Source organism: Lygodium microphyllum, chromosome 21 (genome assembly GCF_053477565.2).
Source record: "Lygodium microphyllum isolate KBCC chromosome 21, Lygodium_microphyllum_v1.1.10, whole genome shotgun sequence".
Classification (NCBI taxonomy): domain Eukaryota; kingdom Viridiplantae; phylum Streptophyta; class Polypodiopsida; order Schizaeales; family Lygodiaceae; genus Lygodium; species Lygodium microphyllum.
In genome coordinates this window covers 13,721,623-13,747,684 of record NC_141155.1, presented here as the reverse complement: position 1 = coordinate 13,747,684, position 26,062 = coordinate 13,721,623, and the positions used below count along the sequence as shown (strand labels likewise).

Sequence of the window (26,062 nt, the reverse complement as noted above, 5' to 3'; positions counted from 1 at the left end):
CTTATAGAATGGAGGTTGTAAGCACTGCCCATAGTAGCACTTCGAAACTTCAAAGCATTGCCTTTGGTCTTGCGAGGTGGCACAGCTCGTGTGGAGAGGAGCCTGCCGTATTCTCTGCCGTGTGGCACCTAGCCTTGGTTGTATCTTGTGGGGGGCTTTTTGCTGGCAGGTAGTCAGCTAGGGCCGTCACCTTTTGTATGAGGCCGCGATGCAGGACACGATCTTTCTCATCGAGGTTGAGTCTTGTGCAGTGGTCGGCTTGAAGGCTACCCAACGGCCAAGTATTGGAGCCCACAACAGAGCGCTCAAAGGTATGGGAGATCATAGGAAGTCTTACAGGATGGCACATGTGGAAGGCACGCTGTCAGGTGGTTTTTGGCGGGGAGTGCCTTTCAGTATATGCGACTTTGGCAGAGCTTTGGACCTCCATCATCCACTCCCTTCGTGGTTGTTAGGACCAGGTGTAGGGCGAGTTTTGAGCTTGCTAGGAGCTTTGCCTTCACTTTCTGCTCACTTGGGGCGGCCATGACCCGTGCTTCACGATGCAGGCGGGCAGCCCCAGATGGCGATACACCCCCCTCTCCATGGCTTCTTGCCCCCATCCCCTCCAGACCACCTTGAGAGGTTTGTATACATGATGGACTTGTGATTTGCATCAGATCTAGTTAGAGTGTTGAGCACGTACACTTCGTTGTAATCAGCCTTTTGAGTAATATAATTAGCCACATTTTACTTACAAAAAAAATAATTGCTCTTATTCGCACATTTGACATGCTTTGTCGCAAGGGATGAATGCAAAGAAGTAAACAAGCACTTCCTAGAAGTAATGAGCTTTGAAGCATTACTGTCAAAATACCATGTTTGTTGCATTTTAGTAGCATTAAATGTTGAACCAGCCATAGAAGAATTATAACTGCATGTGAGAAATGTATAATCCTCATCTACCAAGTTAGTTGAAGCATCATCATCTGTTAATTTGCCGTAGAGGTCGAGAAATTTCAGATTTCTTTGTTGTGAATCCTTATTTGCAGCAAAAATTAGGGTTTCATAGCAGCCTTAAGAAGCGCGCCAGAAATTAGAAGCTCCAAGACTTGGATTTAACAGGGCTGCAGCTATTTTTCAGTCAAATGCAAGTGGAGGGATCAGCAAATCAATGAATTTGGGGCATTTTCCATCTCTATCAAAGCGGGTGAAGGCTAATTGACTACTCAAATCAAGGGGAAAATAAGATTGAAGACTTGTTGGTCATTTTGGATAGCAAGGGAAGTTGGAATACTGAAAGGGATTGGAAATATTCCATTGTATATCAACTTCTTCTTTAAATAGGTTAAAGAAATATCGAAAGGGCCGCTAGTTTTGGGACCAACAAAGTGTCCATTGTTCCATATTGTGAGTTAATTTGGATTTCTCAGTTTTGTAATAAATGTTGCTATTGTAACTAAGTTGTAATTTGGGGAAGTACCACCCATCCACCATGGAAGGAAGGTTGGTTTCAATGGTCGAGTCAAAAGCCAGTTTGGTGATCTAAAGTGTCTGGCCATGGAAGCTGTGTGTGAACCCCAAGCTTTGAGGAAAGTCTATCTTCTTGTCCTCATGCATTGCGAGTCATGTTGTAGTCTTTCATCTCCCTTGGAGTGTATGAACTATCTCTATTCACCCTTGGAGTGAGTCTTTAGTCATGGACTATGGAATGGCCATAGGATAGAGCAATGACAACTTTCAATAACTGTTAAAAAAAGTTCTCACGGCTCCATAAGTATGCTCCTAAGGTGATCAGAGATGTCCCATAATACAATTTCATTGAAGGATTGAGGGACAATTTGAAGTATCAAGTCAAGGAATGAGGGTGCATTGATTTCCTTGATATTGTAGCCAAAGAAAAAAACTATTAGAAGATGTAGAAGAAATAATTATAGGGGGAGGGTTGTGAGAATGATGGGGATAGTGATGATACGTGGGGGTGGTGAGAGGTGTAAGAGTGGGTGTCATCGGGACATGAAATTTTAAGATGCTTTAATCTTGCCGATAACATTTGATTAAGTTATTAATTAAACGTGCAAGGTTGTTTAGCACATGTGATGCAGATGACAATTATTTTATGGTAACATGCTAAGGACCTCAAGGATGCAGCGGTGGGTGTCAAAAGAAAAAGCTGTGAGAAGTTATGCTAGTTGGGATTTGGGGGTCAGTTGTTATCAGATTGAACCCTAGGGCAATGGTTGGTGGTGACACTAGGGACTAGCATTAATTAATTAATTAATGCCAATCCAAGGGTCAACAGAGGTTAGGAGGGTTGAAATTAATTTTCAAGATTATTTAATTCTGAAAATTCATTAAATGGTTGGATAATTTTGAAAAATGTGTTTAGAAGGTTGCCACTTGGCATAAATGCCCATGCAAATTGAGAAAACGTTTTTGGGGGCTAGGTTGTTGGGTGTAAATGCCCTTTCGCTACTCTTGTCCTTTTGGTACCCCAGTGTATATATTTACTTGCACATGTGAACACACCCTTGCGGGTGTAAGTGTATTGTACCCTAAGTATAAATACATTCTTTGATTCTTTGTGTACCACACTGGTACACACCTATCTCAAATCTCCACTCTCTTTGAACACTCTACATTGCTAAATACACCTCCTTTGATGTGCACACTACCTGAGTATTTCCGCTTGCACCCTTCAAACTGGTATCAGAGCTGTGACAAGAGTGCGCGCAAAGAATTCTGCAGGTCGTTTTTTAGCAGGCAGCACGCCTTCAAAAATTTGGGGATTTTCTTATACAAGTGAAAATTTGCTCAGCTGAGCCAATTTCATTGTAATTTGTGCACATTTGGATTCCAAAATTTGGGGGTTTTGCAGTATTTGTGAAATTTCGGCAACGTTTACCTGTGTTTGACACTCGGGATGATGTATTAATGCAATTGGGGCAGATTTATTGCAAAAATTTTGGGGCTTTTCGCATCAGTGATGCATTTTGAGCCCATTTGTGCTTTGACGGTGAAATTACAGTAGATTCATTATTGAGGGGGAGAAATTTGGTCTTGGGATGTATTAAATGTTGTAAAATGGCAACTTCTCTTGGTACATGTATTGCTGAATGTTCAGTATGCAGTGAAATAGTGGTACATACAACACTTGGGTTATTGCATTTGGACGTTACGGTAATGTATTATTGAAGTGGGAGTTGTCATTCATGCATAGGTATTAGATTTGGTTCACGTACATGTTGTAATCAGCTCTTGGGACTGAAATTACAGCAAAATATCTGCTTCTTGGACGCCTTTGGAAGTACAGTGTGTGTACTTGTTATTATATTCAGCAACCTTGCTATTGGCCGAAAGTATTCAGCATTTTATTGCTGGAGATGGTTGGCAGTGCATCGACATTTGACACAAATAATCTCTTTGAGATTCATAAATTTGATTGCAATGGCTTTGATCTTTGGAAAGATCATATGCAGGGTTACTTACATCAAAATGACAGTCATGGATGACATCATGGTTGATATCAAAGGACTTACCATTGCTTATGTAGTTTGGGAGAAACTCAAGGGTACGTATGAGAATACAACTCTTGTCAATCAGGTGCATCTCATGCGGAAGTTGGTTAACTAGGAGCTTGATGAGTCTAAGCCCGTCTCAGAGCGTTTAAATGTTTTCACTTGTATACTGAGTTAGTTATAGGATGCACACTTGTCGGCTTTTGATCCTAAGCTGAGTTGCTCATGACCTTGCCAAATTCATGGAAAGCATTGGTTGTTATTGAGCAACAACCCGAACTTGACATTTGATAGTGTGCATGGTTCTATTCTCAATGAGGCGATTAAACGCAAGGAAAGTGGAAAAAACAGTGGATCAGCCTACAATGTTAGATGACTAATTGAAAAGAGATTAAATGCTGTAAATAAGAACACAAATCACAACAAGAGCAAGGGAAAACAACAAGATGTCACTTGCTATCAATGTGGATGCAAAGGGCTTAAAAAGCTTGTTTGTAGATACTATAAAAAGGAGCAAGAACACAAGAAGTAGGCTAATGCAAAAGGAAAAAAGTGTTGGGATATAAAGGCCCGGTAACCTCCGTGTATAGTACACGCACATTGTACACGTGAACGCACCTTTTACGTGCCCTAAGTATAAATAGATTTTATTCTTTGTTTACCAACACATTTGTTGGTACACTCTAATCGTCTCGTACTTTCACTTTGCTCACACTCTCTCCAGCCGTCACACTCATATGCTCACTTCTGCTCCAACTCCATCTCTCTCAGCTGTGCCCCTCCAGATCCAACAACTCATATCAGAGCTTGAGGTTTTGTATATGCTTCGCAACGTCCTACCAGTCAAACACGATCAGCAGGCAGGCGACTAAGCATTCGTGTTGTGGACTAGCAGGCGTCGATTGGTAGCAAATGTGCGACTTTTTGCAAGCGGACGATAGGCAGGAGCACTTGATGCAGCTGGGACCAGACAGTCGACGTTTTTCTTCAGGTGTGCGACTGGGCAACAACGGGTAGTGACACGCGATGTGGGGACTAGACAGGAGTCGATGCCATGCGACGGCCATGCTACCCGCCTCACCGCTTGACAATCCACATCTGTTTTTTGGTTAAAAGTATAAATTTTCTCCAAAATTTCTTACTTCTTAGAGGTAGTTCACACACCAAAGGCATAGGTCTCAATTCTGTGCAAAATCAAGCCTAAAATTTGGGGCTTTTCCCAAATTTGACATAATTCATGTCTATTAGTGACTTTTGAGTAAGAAATTGTAGACATTGCGAGCAGTGACCTCAATTAAATTGGGGATTTTGCTAATTTTGTCCAAATTTTGCTCGTTTGAATAAATTTTCTTCACATTGGATCCTTGAAATTTGGGGCTTTTCATGTATTGGCAAAGTTTTGCTCAGTTGGGTCAGATTGACTGACATTTATGCAATTTTGGACTTGAAATTTTGGGGATTTGGGTAGAATTTGGTAAATTTCTGCATTTTTTTTCCGTGTGGTGTAATATCTCCGCACAATAAAAGTTAGTTGCTTAGTTCGAAAGTTAGTTAGTCAATTAATAAGTTAGTAAGATTACTAACTAAAGACTAACTAAGGTAAAAACTAACTAACATTAATTATTAATAATTTTTATTTAATTTAAAATATTTTATTTAGAAAAATCAAGAGTCGTAAATTCGATATTGGCAAGGACCGTAGCCACCCTTCACGTAAATTACAACGTGAACGAGACTTATGAGTTATATTAATCACTAGGTTAATGTGTATAGTTGGATGGTCCAAAAATATTAGATTTTAGGCAAAACTAGTATATTTTAGATATTATCCAAAAAAAGATATGGAGATTTTTAGAACTAGATATCATTTAAAAGAAAAGACAAGTGATATTTTAGTTAGTTTGGAGATTTTATAAAAAGAAAAAAATAAAGAGAGGATTTGCGAAATCGGGCGCGCCGCGATCGCAGTACACAGGCAGTGGACAATACTTCGAACAGAGAAAATAAGAAGTGAACTGAGAGCTTTCTAACCAAGCGTCTGGGGTTTTACCCGCCTTTCGGAGCCAATGGAACCATCAGATTTATGATCCGAGCATCAGATCACTGATCTTTCCAAGATCCCCCTCCACAAAGAGCTTCACTTCTCAACCACAAGCCCTCTTCTCTAATTCACTATAAATATGAGGCATGGGAGAGGCATAAGAAAGCATAAGGAGACCCTGAGAGGCTGCAAGAGAGAGTTAGAGAGAAGGATACCCCTCCAAGAGATTGTGAGGAAGAGCTTGAAAGAGAGCTTGAGAGAGAGAGAGAGAGAGAGAGAGAGAGAGAGAGAGAGAGAGAGAGAGAGAGAGAGAAGAGTCACCCCGAGAGGCTGCAAGGAAGAGAATTAGCTCAATTGCCTCTATCTCGATCCTCGACTTAACCATCTTCTCTTACACTCTCCCATCTTGAATCTATTCTACCTTCTTAATCTCTTGAGTCTACCTGCGGACGATGGCCTCCAAGCGAAGAATGTCGCGTGCGGATGACAATCCTGCAACCAGCAACAAGGCTTCGGGCAAAGGCATCACTGTCAATCCAACTGCGGTTCCGGTCGTAAGTAATGTATTTTCAAATTGATAGATGCTTGATTTGATTCTCGTATGAGATACATTAGCCCCATACTACGATGCACGAGTATAGGTCATGGGAAAGGATAAATTTCATCTCACCTACTCAAAAGATGGAGTTCGTGAAGCGCATATATCAAGGGAAGATAATTGCACCTAGTTACATATGACTTATTTGCTAGTAGAGCAATTACAAGGAAGAATTAGTCAAGCGTTATGAATGCCATAGTCGTCAAAAGAACGACATTAAAAGATTGTGCACACAAGTGCTAGATTAAAGTATAGTCAAGGGTTACAAATAGCATAATTACTAAAAGAATATGACATTGAGAATCATGAATAGAAAGTACTAGTTTAAAGTTTAGATACTTCAAAAGTACTTAGCCTAAGAGCCTAGGAGTCTAATTACTTGAGATCATCTCGCACTTATCTTATCAAGTATTTATACGTTATGCCTATGACATGTTTGATATATGAGGATAATTTTCTAGTTGCCTCATGACTTGACTAAGAGCTAGTACAAGAAATTGATCATAAGGGTTAAAGCTAGGATGTCTTGAGATCCGTTGGATAACGATGACTTGTGCCAATCCAAATTCAAGGTTGGGTTATCGATCAAGGTAAGTGACCTATAGAACTTACATCATGAATAGTGTTTGAACCCTTGACATACGCCCTAGCCAAAGGAAGAAAGTGTTAAGAACATGTTTGCATAGTATTGCTCTTAGATCCCAAGGGGGAGAGCAAATATACGATGGAAATGTTATATCGTCTATTCTTGCACTGTTTGGAAATAATGCAATTGGTTTTGTTGATTGATCAAACAACATCCTAAATGTTTTTACATCAACTGGTTGTTAGTTGTTGTTTGGGATGATTATTCCAAGTGCTTGTGATTTATGGTAAATGCATGGCAAGGGCCTGTGTGATGACAAGTCGCCATGGGAATAAAGGAATGTTTTCTTGGAAAATGATATTAGGGCTGAATGCCTTGTTTGTGCTTGATTCTTAAAGGATTTAATTAAGGAAGGATATATTGCACGGGTGGATCATCTCCATGGTCGCACCGCGTATTAACCCGATAGGGCACTGCTCGATTCATGGGCCGAAAGTCGAGTGGTGAAAAGGCCAACCACGGGAATGATGTTTCGCTCTTAGACAGCTTGCGGGTCAGTTGGAGCTCTGGACACCCCTTGCTAGGTGTAGAATGGAGTTGAAGACCTCCGTGGCTCCCAACATCTAGGCATGTTGGGAGATCCTATTCTAGATAAAGGATTGAGTTTGTGGTGCCATGTGAATTGGACCAGTTACTTGTGTTGGACAGAAGCGAAACATAATTTCTCCTGTATGGGCGGGAGACAAAGATTAACTTGAAGATAAGTTAAGGAACTTGTTTGTCAATAGATTGCTTTGCTTTGTTTTTGTGTATGTGCTGTAAGTTTTGTGAACGAACTCTGTTTTCTAAAAGGCTTAATTAATGAAGCTGATTTTAAGTGTTACACATAAATGTGGTAGGACCTAATTAGAAAACTAAAGCTATTAAGGGAAGCAGGTGGGCGGAACCCCCGACAGGTCCGTCCTATGGCAGGGTGGTCCCAGAGAACTGGGAGGCTTCTCATAAGTTTTTATCGTCATTCGACCTTTAGGTATTGTTAGATTAGAACCCGATTCATGCCGTTTTAGGGGACCGGAATGGGACTATGCCCTATGGGCAGAGAGGTTGAGCAGCGCATCCCTCTCGTTTCCCATTCTCTTTGAACCAAGTGCGGCATGGGTCTGCTTCGGATTGGGTATCTCTGCGTAAAGTAGGATGTCCAAAACCCGACGCTAGAATGCTAACAAGAGACCTTGATAACTAGGAACCTGAATTTCAGGTCGATCCTAGTGGGTTCGGTCGTGAACGTTCCATTGCGGGGCGGATTCGGGAAACCCTAGGCGACAAAACTCGGAACATTCCCTGGGAGTGCCGGGTAGCGACGCTTAGATTTGTTTCTCGATAGACCGCTAAAAGAGTGCCTGGGAAGCCGATGGGCGGGCACCTCACAGTTGGTATTAGAGCGAAATTTTGTAATGATACGTGATTGATTAATGTATGGTTTGCAGACATATCCTAAACAAAATAATCTAAGCAGTATGGCTTGATTGTTAGGCACCTTCTGCACCTACGAATGTTGACATGCAAGAGAAGAAATTCCTTCTCAAGCAAATTAAGGCACCCGAGTTTGATGGAGAAGGGATAGACATTGCAGCAGAGACAGAGATATGGATTGAGTCGATGGATGACTATTTCTTTGCTTCGGGAACTGCCTCTACTAATGAAGCAATGATAGCCAAACTTAAGTTAGTTGGCCAGGCTCGATTATGGTGGAAGCAATGGTGCAAAGATGAAGGTGTTTCTGAAGCCGCTGTTACTTGGGTTCAGCTGAAAGATGCTGTACGCGGACGATACCTGCCGCCAACCTACCAGACTTTGAAGATGAATGAATTCTTCAAGTTAAAGCAACTAGAATTAACTTTGGAAGATTACTACTCAAAGTTTGTAACCCTACTAAAAGATGCACCACCTATGGATATTGCACAGCAAGTATCCAAGTTTTGCCATGGCCTAAACACTCCTCTAAACCACCGTCTTGAAGCAATGCGTCCAACGGACTTGCAAGACGCATTACTCTGAGCGAATCCAATCGTCCAAGAATTTAAATCGGGAAATTGTAGTAAAGATGACTCTCGAGATCTGGGTAAGAGATGCCATACATGTGGAGAGATAGGGCACATCCGTAGGAGATGTCCCTACCTTCAATGTTTCCATTGCAATAAACTAGGACATGCCCAAGCAGACTGCCCTGACGTAAGTCCAAAAGATACGGAGCCTCCAAGAAAACGAAGCTAGACAAGTACAGTCTTCGGATATATAGAGGAATCAGATGAAGACGAAGACTTAGAACCTACTATACCACTTCAGGATTATTAGAAATCCTAGAAATTTTGTCGACATGAAATACAACTTGTATTGGAATAAACTTTACTCTTGTAACTACAGTTAACTTGAGTAATATGAGTTGCATCTATTTTGAGCCTAGAACTTGCATCTATTTTGAGCCTAGACCCAATTCTTGAAAATTTTGATAATTGCATACACAAGTCTACACGCGTAAGAAGGTAACCACATAGGCTTGACCCCTTCTTGCATTATGTGATGCTTATAGATGACGGTGCGCCTCTTACATACAAAGAGGCCAAGTCATGTGAGTTCAGCAGTAAGTGGGAGCTAGCTATGCAGGAAGAGATTAAATCTCTATATGCAAATGATACTTTGGGATCTTGTGTCATTGCCCAAGGGAAGGAAGCCACTTCCAAACAAATGGGTGTACAAAGTCAAGATAGTTGATGAGAAACCCAAGTACAAGGCAAGGCTAGTTGCCAAAGGGTATGCACAAACGGAAGGGATTGACTTCCAAGAGGTCTTCTCACTTGTTGTGAAGATTACCACTTTACGTGTGCTTTTTGCTCTTACTGTTGTTTTGGATTTAGAGCTGTATCAAATGGATGTAAGAATAACTTTCTTGCATGGTGACATTGATGAGGAAATCTACATGAAACAGCCCGAGGGCTTTGTAGTTTCTGGAAAAGAGAAAATGGTGTGTAAGCTAAAACACAGGCTATATGGGCTGAAAGAAACACCACGGCAGTGGTACAAAAAGTTTGATACCTTTATGCTATCTCATGAGTTTACATGCAGCCATGCACATCATTGCTTGTACCTGAAAAAAGATACAGATGGCAGTCCCATCATACTTGTTTTGTATGTGGATGATATGTTGTTAGCTGGGAAAGGAAAGACTAGCTTGGATGCTCTCAAAAATCAGCTAAAATCAGCTTTCTCCATGAAAGATTTGGGGAATGCAGAGCATATTTTGGGCATGAGGATTTTTAGAGATAGAATGCGAAAATTGCTGTTTTTATCTCAAGAAAAGTACATTGGAAAGGTACTGGACAGATTTAACATGCATGAAGCTAAGCCTTTTGGGGTGCCCTTACCTCCTTATCTCAGCTTAGCAAAGCCAACAACCCGAAATATGACATAGAAGCAAATGCTATGAAGAAAGTTTCTTATGCATCAGCTTGTGGCTCTCTTATGCTATGGTTGCTACTCGTCCAAATATTGCTCATGCAGTAGGAGTTGTTAGTAGGTTTATGTGAAATCCTGGCAAAGCACATTGGAAAGTGTCAAGTGTATTCTTCGATACCTTAAGGGTACACAAAGGAAAAGTATTTGCTATGGGAGGGTGCACTTAGTTTGCAGGGTTATTGTGATGCAGACATGGCAAGTGACTTACCAGCGAGTATGTCTTTACAATTGCTGGTGGGCTGTTTCTTGGTGTTCCAGGTTGCAGAACATTGTTGCACTGAGTATCAGTGAGGCTGAATACGTATCAGCTACTACTGAAGCTTTCAAGGAAGTTATATGGTTGAGCAGACTTGCAGAGGATCTCGGCATGTCTATGGGTATTGCAGTTTTGGGATGTGATAGCTAGAGTGTTGTGTATCTGGCAAAGAATGCCATGTATCACTCATGCACAAAGCATATAGATGTGCGATATCACTTCATCAGACAGATTTTGGAAGATGGTCAAATCACATTGACCAAGATTAAAACACAAGATAACCCTGCAGATGTTCTCACTAAAAGTCTAAGCAAAGCTTAGCACGAGTATTGCATTCGACTGGTGGGAGTTGGTTAGCTAGAGGTTCATATCGGACCTTTAAGTGGGAGGTTGTTGGGATATAAAGGCCCGGTAACCTCCGTGTATAGTACACGCACATTATACATGTGAACGCACCCTTTACGTGCCCTAAGTATAAATACACTTTATTCTTTGTATACCAACACATTTGTTGGTACACTTTAATTGTCTCGTACTTTCACTCTGCTCACACTCTCCAGCCGTTACACTTAGATGCTCATTTCTGCTCGATCTCCATCTCTCTCAGCTGTGCCCCTCCAGATCCAACAAAAAGAATGAGAAGGATATTAGCTCTACTCTTAAAGAAACATAGAAGGCAAATGTGGTATCTAATGTTGTTATTGAGGAGATAGAAGAAGATAAAGATGTTGATTTACCGGTTGCATCTTCAGATCCACATGCCATGATAGTCGAAGACATGAATATCACTAAAAGGGATATGATAGATGCCTTGTTGTTTACTCATGATGGTTTGTCACAATCGTGGATTGTTGACAGCGATGCTTCATTTTATGTAACTCCATCTTTGGAGTGTTTTTTTGCTTATGCAGAAGGTAATCTTGGAAAAGCCTATCTAGGCAATAACCATGCATGTGATATTGAAGGAATGGACACCATACACTTGGCTTTTGAAAATAGTCAGGAATTGATCCTTCAGAATGTTAGATATGTACTTGACATTAAGAAGAGCTTACTTTCTGTTGTGCAGTTAGACAACAAGGGTTACTTTACTACCTTTAGTGATGGAATGTAGAAGATACAGAAAGGATCCATACTAGTTGCTAGAGGTAGTAAAAAGGGAACTCTATATTATCTTCATTGCAAGGCACTTTTTGGAAAATTTCTTGCAATTGCAAAAGTGCAGTCACACATGGAGTTATTGCACAAGCGTCTTGGAAACACGAGCCAAAAGGATTTACATGCACTTTTTTTACTTGGAAGAGTTGATGTGAAAAACTGAAAGCTTGACTTTTGTGATGATTATGTTTTGGGAAAACACGTAAATAGTTCATACTCTCACGGAGCCTCTAGGAAGGCATGTATTTTGGATTTAGTCCATTCTAATGTATAAGCCATGCTAATAAAAAGTCATAGTGGTTTTCGTTGTTTTATGTCTCTTATTGATTAGAAAGCTATGGGTTTACTTACTTAAGTAGAAAGGCGCAACATTGGACACCTTTAAAAGGTTTTATGCATTTGTTAGTACTCAAAAAGGTTGAAAATTAAAATGCATAAGAACAGATAGTGGGGGAGAATATGTATCTAAAGAATTCAATAAGTTTTGTGATATCAATGACATTAAATGAGAGCTTACAACTCCTTATAATTCGTCATCTAATGGTGTGGCTAAGCGAATGAATCGCACTTTATGTGAGAAGATTCGGTGCATGCTGTCCATAGCTAATCTCCCGTAATCGTTTTTGGGAGAGACACTTAAAACTCTGGTGCATATTTGCAACCGATCTCTACATCGTATTCTTGAAAGTGGTTTTTTTGAAGAGGTTTGGTTTGACAAACTTGCTTTATATGACCACTTAAGGTTTTTGGCTATGAATGCTATGTACATGTGCCTATTGATAGCAAAACCAAACTTGACATGAAATCCCACAAAGGCAACTTCATGGGTTATGGAGATGAAAATGAAATGGGCTATAGTGTTTGGGTTCCAAGCACGAAAAATGTGCTATGCAGCCGAGACGTGGTTTGGACAAAAAGAAAGAAATGTGCTATGCAGCCGAGATGATCAACCACTTGAATAGCCATCGCCAGTGAAACTTCAGCACCCATTTAATACTGGTTATGATAATTAGTGTATCTCATTGAGCCAGATGACAATGGGCAGCAAAGGAATGGTGAAAATCATCTTGGGCAACAAAATCAACATGCTGAAAATGAATAACAACAGCATGAAAATGTATTATAGCAACTTGAAAATGCAGTTCAACAACCAGATAATGAGGTCATTGACATTCCTTTGGATGTGGCCATTGCTTGATAACATAGATCATTGGTTGAGAAGATCACGTGTCATGAGACCTATACAGAGGTTTGATACCTCTTTGGACTGCATTTTACTCCCAGATGAGGGTGAGCCTCTAACATATAAAGAGGCATTATCATGTGAGTTAAAGAAAAAGTGGGAGCTAGCTATGTAGGAGGAAATGAAATCCTTGTATCAAAACGATACTTGGGATTTGTTCCCATTGCCTAAAGATAGGAAATTTGTTCCTAACAAATGGGTCTATAAATTCAAGTGTGTGGATGACAAACCCAAATACAAAGCCGGGCTTGTGGCTAAGGGTTACATATAGAAAGTCTTTTCACCTGTTGTCAAAATGACCACTCCTCGGATATTGTTTGCTATTGTAGCATCTATGGATCTTGTACTTGATCAGATGGATGTTAAAATTACATTTCTACATGGCGATTTAGAAGAAGAGCTGTACATGAAACAATTAGAGGGCTTTATGATGCCAGGAAAGGAGCACTTGGTGTACATGAAACAATTAGAGAGCTTTAAGAGAAGCTTGTATGCTTTACAACAGGCTCCTAGATAGTGGTATAAAAAATTTAATGCCTTCATGCTTTCACATGGGTTTAAAAGAAGCAATGCAAATCACAGATTATATAGAAAGAAGGATGATGATGGAAGCCTTATAATACTTGTGCTTTATGTGGGTGATATGCTTATTGCTGGTAAGCATATAAGCTAGGTTAATGCACTAAAAGGACAGCTGAATTCATGCTTTTCCATGAAGGACTTGGGTGCAGTTGAACACATTTTGGGTATGTGTGTGGCAAGAGATAGAGAGCAACAACTCTTATTTTTCTCACAAGAAAAGTACATCAACAAACTACTTGATCAATTTTTAATGGCAGATGCTAAGCCACTTGGTGTATCTTTACCACTATACCTTAAGCCTAGCAAAGTAGATTGCCCAAAAGATGATAAGACAGCCAGGTGTAAGAAGGGTGTTCCTTATGCTTCGGCTTGTGGGTCACTCATGTATGCTGTGGTTGCCACTAGACCTGACATTGCTCATGCATTGGGAGGTAGTGAAATGCATCTTCCGGTACCTTAAGGGCACACAAAGAAAATGTATTTGCTATGGAAAGGATACATTAGATTTGCAGAGACATTGTGATGCAGACATGGCAAGTGACTTGGATACTCACAAGTCTACTAGCAGATACATGACTGGTGGGGCAGTTCTTGCTGCTGTAGATTGCAAAAGATAGTAGCACTTTCTACCATTGAGACTGAATATATTTCAGCCATTGAAGCTTCGAAAGAAGTTGTTTAGCTTGGTCGTTTGGTCAAGGATTTTGGGCTGCCCACCAAAACATCTATACATGGATGTGATAGCCAGAGTGTTGTATGGCTGGCTAAGAATTTCATGTTTCATGCGCGTATCAAACATATTGATGTGCGGTATCATTTTATCAGACATGTTTTGAAGGATGGTCTAGTCACAATGACTAAGATCAGAACATAAGACAACCCTGCAGATGTTCTCACTAAAAGTCTTGCAAAAGCTCAACATGAGCATTGCATTCGGCTAGTGGGAGTTGGTTAAAGCTTTGCTTAGGACCTTTAAGTAGGAGGTTGTTGGGTGTAAAGACCCTTTCGCTACTCCCGTTCTTTTGCTACTCCTGTGTATATATTTACTTTCATATGTGAATACACCCTTGTGGGTGTAAGTGTACCGTATCCTAAGTAAAAATACATTCTTTTATTCTTTGTGTGTATCACAGTGGTACACATCCATCTCGAGTCTCCACTCTCTCTATACACACTTTCCACTTTGAATGCTCCTCCTTTGACGTGCATACTACTTGAGTACTTCCGCTCGTACCCTTCATGGGTCTTAGCCATTTAGTTAGTTTACAACTTTTGAGAGAGGAGGCCGCTAGAGAGCAAGGAGATGTTGCTGATGTGATTTGCAGCCACCATGGACCAGTCCTACAGCAAGTGACAGCAATTTGGAGACCTCTAGGAGAAGGTGACAACAGGCCAAGCTCCTTCTGGTGCAGGTGATAGCATATAGGAGGGGCAATAGTCTTTTTGGTGGTCCTAATTGTAGGTGATAGCTTCCATGGTTGTTTAAGTAGAGCAAGATCAGCTTTTCAGTATTTCTCGTCGTGATGAAACTCTGAAATTTTTCTCTTTACAACATTCTCTCTCATCCCTCAGCCATCTCTCAAGTTATTGTAGCATTTTCTAGCAGTTTGAGCCAACGAAGGAAGAGATTTCAGTCAATCTCTGCCATAAATCCTAATTTACAACTGAAATTAGGGTTGCTAGTTGCCTTGGGATGCGTGCTAAAAAATGAGGGCCTAAGACTTGAATTTCAACGGTTGAAATTGAGGAATTTCAAGGAGATTCAAGAGGGCAGTTAGACAATATCACATTCCGGGATGAATTTGTCTTTCAAGGAGTAGAGTGAAGGTCAATCCCCAAGTAAACCAAGTGGCTAATTGTTTTGGAGGCTTGTTGGTTAGTTTTGACCGTAAGAGACACTTGGATTAGCGGAGGAGATTAGAGGATCTCAAATTTTCTCTTTCCATTTGCAATATAAGATAAATAAATATTGCAAGGATCACCAATTTAGGGCCAACAGGGTGTTTGATGTCCAAGATTAAAGTGGTAAAGTGTGCATTTTCAGTTTAAGTGAATTTTATGCTTGCTGTAATTAGTGCATAATCAAGTTATTTACCATCCTATCTGAGGAGAAAGGCTGGTTGCAGTGGGGCTAGACTCTAGTCTTGTAGTCAATGGGGGGTTTGTAAGGTGACAACGGACGTGAATATAGTAACATGAGAGGAGGTGGTGCACTCGATTTGCTAATTGTAATTGTGAGCTTTGAAGATGAGCATATAGTCAACATGGGAGTGAGTGAATCTCTCATTGTGGTAGCTTGGTGCATTTGGATGTCTAGTAGGTAAAGCATAGTTTCTAGTTTGGGCTTGACAATTGAATGGGATGGATTCTTTAAGATGCAAGGTCATCTTTGGTGTCAAAAGAAGTCGTTGCCATGCAACATGCCATTGTGAAGCTTAAATTCAAGTGGCGTCTTGCAGAATACCAATGTCTTCCCCTAAAAAACCTACCAATAATAACCTAGGGCTGTTGCTCAACACATATGGCCTTGAATAGAGGTGATCACATGGTTGTCGTGTGTGTTCATCTCCAAAATTGCATTGTCTTGATTTGTTTAGGTGTACATATATTATCCTAGGAAATTAGGAAATCCAAGTAATGCAGATTGTGTATGGTCTTTTTAAAAGTGAGAAATATCACTTGATCATGTTTTCTAGGAAACACAAAATTTCGGACTATAAGAATTTGATTTCTAAGAAGGTTCGTGTTTTTAGAAACCAGTTTTATGCAATTGTATTTGCCAAGAAACCCGTTTCAAAAGAAGGCTACGAAACTGGATTCATACATGGGCATTCCAAAACTATGATAGACCTATTATTTTACATTTTGGAAAAGGCATACCCTAAAAAATGTGTTTGAGCTTTTTTATTAACATCTATCATGGATTCATTCGACTGGTCGACATGGATGTTGACATTGGTTGAGACATTTTGTTTGAGTTGTTGTCCATGATACATGCATGTGTTGATGACTTCTTCTATAGTTAAAGTTAATGTTGGTCATGGATAATAGGCCATGATGCATGTAAATATTAATGTTCTATTGAATTTTCATTTGTAATGTAGAGGGTCATGAATCATCATCAGCTTGTATGTGCTACTTGGTGAAACTCATATGAAACCTTCGAAACTCGTTTCGTATGTGTCATTTGAGAGAACCTTGGCAACTATTGTTCCCATACAAGTATTTGTGGTGGATATAAGTCATCATGTAGTAACCTTTGGAGCATATTGGCCAACCTTTTAGTCACCAACTTAAAGATGAATACAATAGCATTATATGTGAGAAACTCACACTTCTTCTTTCTGGTGTGAAACAGTGTGAATGGATTATATCAATGTACAAGAGGTGTATGTTAGTGTGAACATAAGACATAAAAAACACAAGGAAAAGAACAAACAGTGTTGTTAATCCATCTCATTAGAGAAAAACAGTTAGAAAAAGACTGCTACATATAAGAGGTGATATGTGCTGTGTGAAAATGGCATATTAAAAACACCTAGAAAAGACCAAATGCTATCTTAGTTCCCACACACGACTTGCACTTGTGCATTCATGTATGTGAGGGGGCTTGTAAATATGCACATGCATAGACATGCACATGTGGGGGCACTTGTGCTCCACATATGCACACATGTGTCCATGTGGCTACAGCAATACATTCATGCTTCCAAGCATTCGCATACTTGTACACATGCAGATGTGCTCCAGTGTGTCAATATGCACAGGTGTGACATTCGTATTTGTACATGCGTATAATATCTCTTGAAATTCGATCAGCTTTTTTATGAACTCTCATGTATGTGGACTTTGTATGTACATGAGTAAATTATCTCTTCCAATTTAGTGTGTCTTAGTGGCTAGAGGGTTGATAATTTTTGTTGTCCTTAACAGGTGCCCGACGCAGAGCATTGGCATGCTTTCTTACACATTTCTCCGAACTACTGGTCATGAAGATATTGTAGTGCCAATGGTTGATTTTGACCTATCACAAGGCATGGCAAATCCCAAGATGCTCGTACGGTCTACAAAGGAGGATTGGATAAATAACTTATCAACAATATTGCAATGGTGCCCTTACAACTCTGAAACTGAACTTCTCAAACAGGTGAAGCGTTTGGTTCGAATTTTGTGTCAGCTGTATGCAAATGCATGCTACTTTTTGAATCTTATGTTATGCTTTATATGATGACTTTTGCGTGATAGTTTGCAAATATTGGAGAGCATGGAACAAAGATTATTGTTTACAATCTATGGATGAATGATGATGGTGAACTGGAGCTAGATTTTGACACAGATAAGAAGGTGGGTTCCATTTGACTGACTTCACTGTAAGTGATGGATGGGATTTTCAAAGGAAGATAAGACAAGCCACATATATTTTCAATTACATACTACGATTGAGACATTTTAATTTTCAACTGTAATGGTTCTGCCAAATCCGAAATAGCCTAGAACTGTTTAGTGCTAATAGATATCATTCCTTTTTTGTTCTTTTGCTTTCAATGTACATGCTGTTTAATATGTGGCTTAGGCACTCTTGGTGTGTCTGAGCATCAGAAGGCTATAATGCCTTATCTTCTGAAGGGCTTCATTCGATCCTCTTCATCATTGAATAGATTTAGTTTTTGGGAGCTTGTATATATAGCTCTTCTTGGTTTCTATTCACATTCAACTGCAGTCTACCATCAGTATCCAGGTTTTCATATATTATGTCATGTTTTAGTGGGCTGACTTGATTTTGGGCACTCCACTTAATTTCCTTCATGATTGTAGTAGGTAAGATTTGAGCACGTATGCCAAATTATGGGCAAGCATGTTTTAATGAGTTGTGCATCTTAGGTAGGCAGACTTTCCTTTTGACCTGCTGTCAGGGAACTGTACACTTCCTTGTCAATATTTGTGGAGCATCTAAGGGAGATTTGAGCAATATGTTTGGATCCAGGATTCAAGCCATTGATTAAATAAATTTCTGTTATTAGTATACTGTAGAGAAACGGTTTGACATCCAATGTCAATGGATCACCTAGGTAGAGCCAGTGAGATGGAGTTCCCTTAACTATTACCGAGCAGCAAGATGCACAAATTGCTCAATGCTGTACTTCTTAGTAGTTGAGCCTGTTGACCACTCATGTACATCCATTGGCATGACCATCAATCAGATGATATTTAGATGGGCGTATCTTGGATTTTTCACTGTTTATTATCCATCTTGTAGTTGGACTACTACCTTAGGTTATTGACCATTTCAGGGCAGGTTGCAATCATTAGCCCTCTTGTCAAAGTGTGTGCAATCAGCTACCTAACCTAATGCACAAATTGATGACATCAGATGCACTTGTTGGGTTCACCCATAATCAGAATCTGCGGCTAGGCCGATGAAGCTCCACGGAAGGATTACCTGACAGATCCACGACAGCCCCAAGAGTGGCATCTGCCAACAATTAGACCTGATCTAGGAGCCAATATGTTCTATTAGAGGGTGGTATTCTGCTGCAAAGCTGGGGAAGAAAACAGGGATGATGAACTGATATATCATATGCAATTTATCAGAATCTGATGCAGCCTTTTCATATCTTTTTAGGCCTGGATCCTAAGTGAGCCATGTTTTCATTGTTGTTACATACTTGAAAGCACCTGTTCTGACAAATACCTAAGACAATCTCTATCCTCCTTTTTTTTGGGTGTCAATTTGGTGGCCCAGTTTTTTATTTTTTATTTTTTATTTCTTGTTTTTTTTAAAGGCCGGGGGGGGGGGGGGGGGGGGGGGGGGGGTGGGGGAGGCAAGGAGTTTCCACTGCTTTAATCTGCAAATTTCAAACTACTGGTCTCAATATACATAAGTTTTGTTTAATACATGTTCTGATGTAGAACAGATTTTAAGAGTGTTAAGAGCTAAGGTTGTATGCCAAAAGGGGCATGCCACGGAGTGAAGACAGTTGTCTATTTTTAGTCAATTACCGTGCTGAGCAATCAGGTTGTGGACTGTGTGTTCCTAGACAGCCTTGCGGCAGAAAGCATAATTGTCTTGTAATTATCATTACTTGCTACTTTGGTTTATTTTTCAGTGCAGAACTACTTTGCTTACTGCTATTGTAATTTTCAATAGGACATTCAAGTGAGAGGTGCTGCAAAATCAGCAGAGAAGTTTGATACACTGCAAAAACAGCTTACAAATCAGCATATTGTGAACCGTTTACGGTATTCTTTACGGGTGGGAACTTGCTGTCCTGAAGCCGTATTTGCAGGGTATAGATGGATTGAATCTTCAATGCTAATTGCTTAATGCTTTTGGCAGGCTTATTCCTCAATTCTTTACCTCCGTATGCCATCAAATTTCAAAATTATTCTGCGTGGAACTGTTGTTGAGCATCTAAGCATTGCAGATGATTTGAAATTCTCTGAGCGTATCTTATATAAACCACAAATGGGGAATTCAAGAGATTCAAGTAGTAGGGAGGTAAGCAATGGCTGTTTTTCAATCTTTCAACATGGACAGTAAATGCTCTCTGATCCAATTCAATAAAGTGATGTCTGGTAACATAGGTATTTAGTATTCTCAAATATCAACAGGAAGCAAAACATAACAGTTTTCATGCATAATGATAAGAGAAGTTCATTAATCTACTATTCTGAACAGGTATCAGTGATCACGACAATTGGTTTTGCCAAAGAAGCTCCAATGGTTAGCGTACATGGATTCAATGTGTATCATAAAAATCGTCTTATCATGGTATTTTGCAGAACCCTGTGTCCTTGCTATCTATACATAGAAGCTGTTGGGCCTCGTTTACATTATTTTCTGGGGTTTTACTGCTTTAGAAACTCATGTTTGGTAATGCTGGAAACTGCATATTGCAGCCTTTCTGGAAAGTCTTTCAAGAAAATAGCAGCAGAGGAAGAGGGGTTGTTGGTATGTGAATGCTATGGAACGTAATTTGTAATGATACTGTTGTGTTGTGCTGAGTTGAGGCCTTTATAGTTAGTGGTAGACAATGCGTTTATAAAACAAGCATAATTCATATCCTTCTTTTTTACCACTTAAAGGTGTTTTGGAAGCAAATTTCATTGAGCCAGCTCATGACAAGCAAGATTTTGAGCGGACTCCTATCTTACAACGTCTGGAGACAAGATTAAAGCAGATGACAATAGAATATTGGTAAGTTGAAGCTTCATATCTTGTTTACTTTTTTCATTATTGTTTTCTTATCATCAGATTAGAAAAAGCTAACAAAAAACTGGGTTTAATCCTGGCCCCTTATATATGCAAGGCATTGATTTGTTGAATATTCTCGTGTGGGTCTGGGAAGTTTCAGCATATCCTTGTGGGTTGTGATATTTGTAGGCTCAGAATGTTTTTTCTACCCCAAAGAATAGAAAAATCTGTTAATGAACACCTCGGGGAAAATTCCACCTTAGGTAGAAAACAAAGTATGAAGAAGGCCTTGTAAAGAGCAACTGAGTGCATTATAAATATCATGGTTGTCTGAACAACTAATCTCTCCTAGGCTATTGTGCCAGACCCTACAAGGCTCTAGGTGAAAGAAGGTAAGATTAGGCTTCTTTGGGTGAGTTTAGGGCTTGTGACTCTTGGTTGAGTTTTAGCATGTCTTTTGATGCATAGAAACTAGGAAAGGTTGTTCCAGCCCTTAGGCACGGCTGGAATGTGTTTCTGATCCCCAGCAATTCTTAGAACAGCAGTTCTTGTTCCTTGGCACTCTATACTGATTCCCTTCCATGTCTTGGCCCTTCCTTTGTCAAGGATTAGTATTTCAAAAATTTCAATCTCTTTCTTTGAGAGAAAATATCACCCCCCCCAAAAGAAACCGAGAAAAAAAAAACTGAAAAAAAAGTGCCACACCATGTCAATCCTTGTCAACAAATGATATCTTTCATACTGCACATGTGCACATCAAAATAGAGTAGAGACACGGTATTTGCATCAAGCATTAGTGTATATGGTTACAAAGATTTTTTGGGATTTTGAGCTTTTTTTGGCAATGTATCCGCTATGAGGTTGGGTTTTTATATCTGACTTATCTGAAAGGTTCCGGTTAGCATAAGGTTTCAGTACAAGGCAATAGTGTGCCCTCATAAGATGCACAGGATCATCAAGAATGGTATCCAACATTCAGTGTGTGTAAAACCTCTTGAAAAAGGCAAGATAAATCAAATTTTCACATACAAATGGTGTTTCAGTCAACCATTTCACTCAGGGCATTCCACGTTCAGTGAAGTATTTCAAGTGTGTTGGTGAGTGAAATCTTGTGCGCCTTGGGGCAATCCTAATTGCTGTCTTTGAGTCTCCTGTAACCCACATCTTGAACAATATTAGAAACAGAAATGCATAGAGAGTCACGAAGTGAAGTTTCAGCGTTGCTCTGACAAAATGAAGCGGAAATTGGAAGTATTAATTGCACGATCTTCCTGGTCTAAGGCTGTCCTCCAATCTCCTCTAGAAGTCCATTAAAAAGGGTGTTAGAGATGCTGTGTCTAAATTAGTAGTGTGGCTACAGGGATATCCCTGATCCTACTGATTTGAATTTGAATCCTCTCACCCAACCTGGTAGTGTACTTGAAAAAGAGGATGCATGCACTGTGTAGTTCTGTGCAGAAAGGGATCTCTCCAAATCCACACTCTTGGGTCCCACTCCAATGTCTAGGTAGCAGTCTTTCCTTATCCACTGTCTTGGGTCCCATTCGAGTTATGGAGTTCCAACCTCTAATCTTGAAATTCTTATACCAAATGGGTTGGTAGATAAAGTCTCAATGAACATAACAAGTATTTTTGGACTCAAAGGCTTGATGAGAAGAGAGAGGGCCAATAATGTACAGCCATTGCTAGCTTTGATAGAGTTGATGGAAACCTTGTTGTAGAGTCACGATGAAATTGGCGGTCTCCCTTGGGGTAGGCTTTACTAACAATATGGCAGAATATAAAGCCCTAATAATGGGATTGCAAATTGCTAAGAGAGGTGCAATTTTCCATTTATTAGTAAAGGTGGATTTCCAATTCTAGAAAGGGGTCTCTCCAAATTGACTCTTTTGATACGTGCGAAGTTTCCACTGCTTCCATGAGCATCGAGTTGGAACAGGGTCACAATGAGCTGCTATCTTGATCCTTTGTCTAATGCAACCAAAATACTTTTTCATGTCAACCTAGCTTGCACATCTCCCCAATTCTTGAATTGAAGCATCCTTTTCTCCTTGTGGCTATCAACAAGAAAACATCCACTCTCATTAAAGACACCTATCAAAGTTAATAAGCAAACTTGTCCTCCACTCTTGAATAGATTGCATCATCATTTGGCCTCCTTGGAGATCTGTGCCTTTATACCTTGAAAGGAAGGTCTTTGAAGGTGAACCACTCTCCCATAGTGGTAATAATGTTCTTTTATAATCTATCCCAAGAAAGCACGATCTCTGTCTAGTGTTTTCTCAGTTTGTGGCCCGATTGTTGAAGAGAAGAGAATTGCTAGCATTTGAGGAGATTGATGTTTGCAAAGGTGACATCAAAGCTCACATTTGATTCTAATATTATAGAAGATCCATCTAATCCTCAATTGGCAAGGACTGGAAAATTGTAGTTCAACATCCTCCAACCTTAAAGGCAGTAGCTTCTTCCATGGCTTCTAACCTGGATGAAGGCCTTTGACAATCAGCTTGACCAACAAAGCTCTGCTCTGACAGTTTGGATTATTGATCCCAAACCTCCGCTACCTATGCTTTGATCGGCGGGCTACCATCCTCTCTTGGCCTAGCTTTGTTCTAGGTGGACTACTATGATTCACCTGGCCAACACAGGATCTAGAGAAGGCCCAGCAACAGCATGAATTCATCCTTGTGAATGTTATATGGATATAAAACAATATAAAATAAGAGTAGAATCATACTTGTTCGCCTGGCCATCACAGGATCTAGCGAAGGCCCAGCAACAGTATGAATCCATCCTTGGGAATGTTGTATGGATATAAAACAATATAAAATAAGGTTGGAATCATGCTTGTTAACTCTATTAAGTTTTCTTTCTTTTAGATTATTTTCTATAACTGAGATAGTCGTTTTTAAATTTGCAGGAATCTTCACTGTGAGCTAATAGGCTACCAACCTCCCAAGTCAGTAAGCAAATCACGGCCCTCTCAAACCATAGATATTTCAGGTATAGTAACATGCCAGCTGCTCTTACATTGACTGTGGTTTTGGTGTCTTCTATGCTTAACTTTCTGGGTTATACAGTGAAATCATGGGAAGCAACCAATGGTTTGAACTCTCCACATGAAGGCAGGCCAGGTGAAACCTCAGCACCATCTACACCACCCCAGACAGGGTCAGATTCAGAGTCTAACCAAGACAAGATGGATCAGAAGCCCGATGTTTCCAAAATGTGTAGTAAAGCTGAAGGGACATCAGTAGCTCTAGGGTCGGCACTTGGCAAGAATTGCCTCTCAAATGTGCCCCGTTCAGAGTCCATCTTAGGGAAGCGGATGGCTGATCTTGATTTAGCTGTAACTTCAAAACATCAAGTTCTGTCGTCAGCAGTTGATGCTGTTCACAACAAGGTTTGAAGACACTGTGTTGGTTCTCTTTTGGTGGTAGGGCAATCATCAATCTTCTACCTGCACGAGTGCTGAAAGATATAGCTTGAAAGCATCTTTTTCTCTACTAAAAGGCGGCTTAGATTGTCCTGATAAAATCAGTGTTCCTGCAGGAAGCTATTGCAGCAACTGTGGATGGAACAGTGAGTGCGCCAACAATGTCACTTGAGGAGGTTCTTGAAGAACTGGAGCAGTTAAGGGCAAAGTAGGCTTCTAAACCTGTGGAGTGTTGATGAGTTTTATTAAGAGATTTTACTATTGTTTGGGGGGAAAACCCCAGGGTAGTGTATGCCATCTCGCGCAACTGATGAAGATTCTGCACTGAACGATTATTCTGATTCCAGGTGTGCTGAGTATCAGCAACGTGAAGAGGATTTGAAATTAAAGGTGAGATGTCAATATGGAACACCCCAATGCCGGCATTGTGGGGTTAGAAGGGGAAATGATAAGGTTCTAATGTCTACATTTACACATTCAAAATCGACTCTAACATAATGATCAAAGCAGGTGAGAGGACTGGAAACAGAATTGGTGGAGTCTAAGCGCAAATATAACGCATTGGTGGGAAAGGCAGCTCAGCTGAAAAAGCCAAAAGAAGAATGTTGAAGGAATGATGGGTTTGAAGGGGCCATTGCTCTTTGAGGTGTTTTGATTCCTCGGCACATGGATATGTTGGTGATATTCTGAGAACGCCGACTGCAAAAGCAGCACTGTGAGGATGCGCTGGTATAACAGGATGAAAGGATTTGGGGCGTGTTCACAATCATGCCACAATTGTTCATTCAAGAATTCTGGCATCTCAGATTATGGAATTGGCTATGTCTATTCGACATCAAACAAGCGAGAGCCAGCCTGTTCTGCAGACATACCCAATTCCAAGTCCGACCTGTCTGAAAAGAGATCTGAGCTTGGGGGCGTGTGCTTATTGTTTGTAACATCGGGTTGCATGGGTTTGCATGGGCCTTCCCAGACGTGACAGTGATGCCCCTATACGACTGTGATGCCCACGTACTACTCGTCTACTGCAACGGTTTTCTTCTGTACAGATCGATTTTGTCTTGAGGTCACCTTGGAATTACGAACCGGGGATCGACAACAAATCTATGTATCAATCTCAATCTTGTTAATTTGATGTGTTTATTCAGCGTTTTGCCTTCCATGTCTCTGTGTTTCTACTCGTTATGAGTTTATCTTTTAACGCGCAAGGCATAGAATTTTGAGAAAACAGTGAACCCGAGCCTCAAGGGCTCGCAATAGTCTGGGTATAAGCTTGAGTCTTGTTAAATTGATATTTTATTCCGCGTTTGGCAATTCCATGTTCCTTTATCTTCTTGTTACACATTTTGCAAAAATATCAGTAGTCAAATATAAAAAATAATGTTTTTTTAAAAAATAAAAAGATTTGGTTGCAAATGCAAAAGGTGCTTGTGCTTGTCCATCACTTCACAAACTGGGTGGGGGGATATCCAATAGTGGGCAGGGACTTCACTTGCTCAGCATGTAAACAACATGTTACATTCTTCGGATGCGCAACCCTTAAAAGTTCTTCAATTGGTTAACACTTGCAAAGTGGGTGTCTACTATTTGGTGTGTAAGCAGCCTAAGATTTGAGATTATTGTTTTGTGATTCTGGCAACAATTCGTTTGTGTATTCATGGGCATTAATTAAAGATTGTTGAGGTCTTCACCCATTTTGCATAAATGGCTGTTTGGTTGGGGATGTAAGGTACCTGCAATTATTTTGCTTTGCTCTTTTTTGCTCAAGCCATGACACAGTGGTGAATGTAGGTCTTAAATTTGAAGCATTAGCTTTTTATTTGGAAGACCTTAAAGTAACTCTACTCTTTGTTAAAAGAGCTAATTTCTACCCATTCATAACCCCATCTTGGAAATGTAAAGGAAACCCTATAAGAGGTATCTCAACTCATCTATGGTAGTATCTTGAGTTTCAATA

General features: G+C 40.1%; 1 protein-coding gene across 3 annotated transcripts in view; it reads left to right on the top strand.

Moving 5' to 3' along the window:
- Nucleotides 1–25,252, top strand: part of LOC148017758 (protein MICRORCHIDIA 6-like) — a 92,098-nt gene extending 66,846 nt beyond the window's left edge. For all 3 annotated transcript variants that reach the window (XM_087662236.1, XM_087662234.1, XM_087662235.1), the window contains exons 8-19: nt 17,408–17,621; nt 17,720–17,818; nt 19,623–19,727; nt 19,812–19,973; nt 20,154–20,246; nt 20,375–20,426; nt 20,561–20,672; nt 23,590–23,672; nt 23,750–24,072; nt 24,222–24,313; nt 24,453–24,495; nt 24,616–25,252. In XM_087662236.1, the coding sequence (XP_087518362.1) occupies nt 17,408–17,621; nt 17,720–17,818; nt 19,623–19,727; nt 19,812–19,973; nt 20,154–20,246; nt 20,375–20,426; nt 20,561–20,672; nt 23,590–23,672; nt 23,750–24,072; nt 24,222–24,313; nt 24,453–24,495; nt 24,616–24,714 (1,477 nt within the window). In that variant the 3' untranslated portion in view covers nt 24,715–25,252. The remainder of the gene's footprint in view (nt 1–17,407; nt 17,622–17,719; nt 17,819–19,622; nt 19,728–19,811; nt 19,974–20,153; nt 20,247–20,374; nt 20,427–20,560; nt 20,673–23,589; nt 23,673–23,749; nt 24,073–24,221; nt 24,314–24,452; nt 24,496–24,615) is intronic.
- The last annotated feature ends 810 nt before the right edge of the window (nt 25,253–26,062 follow it).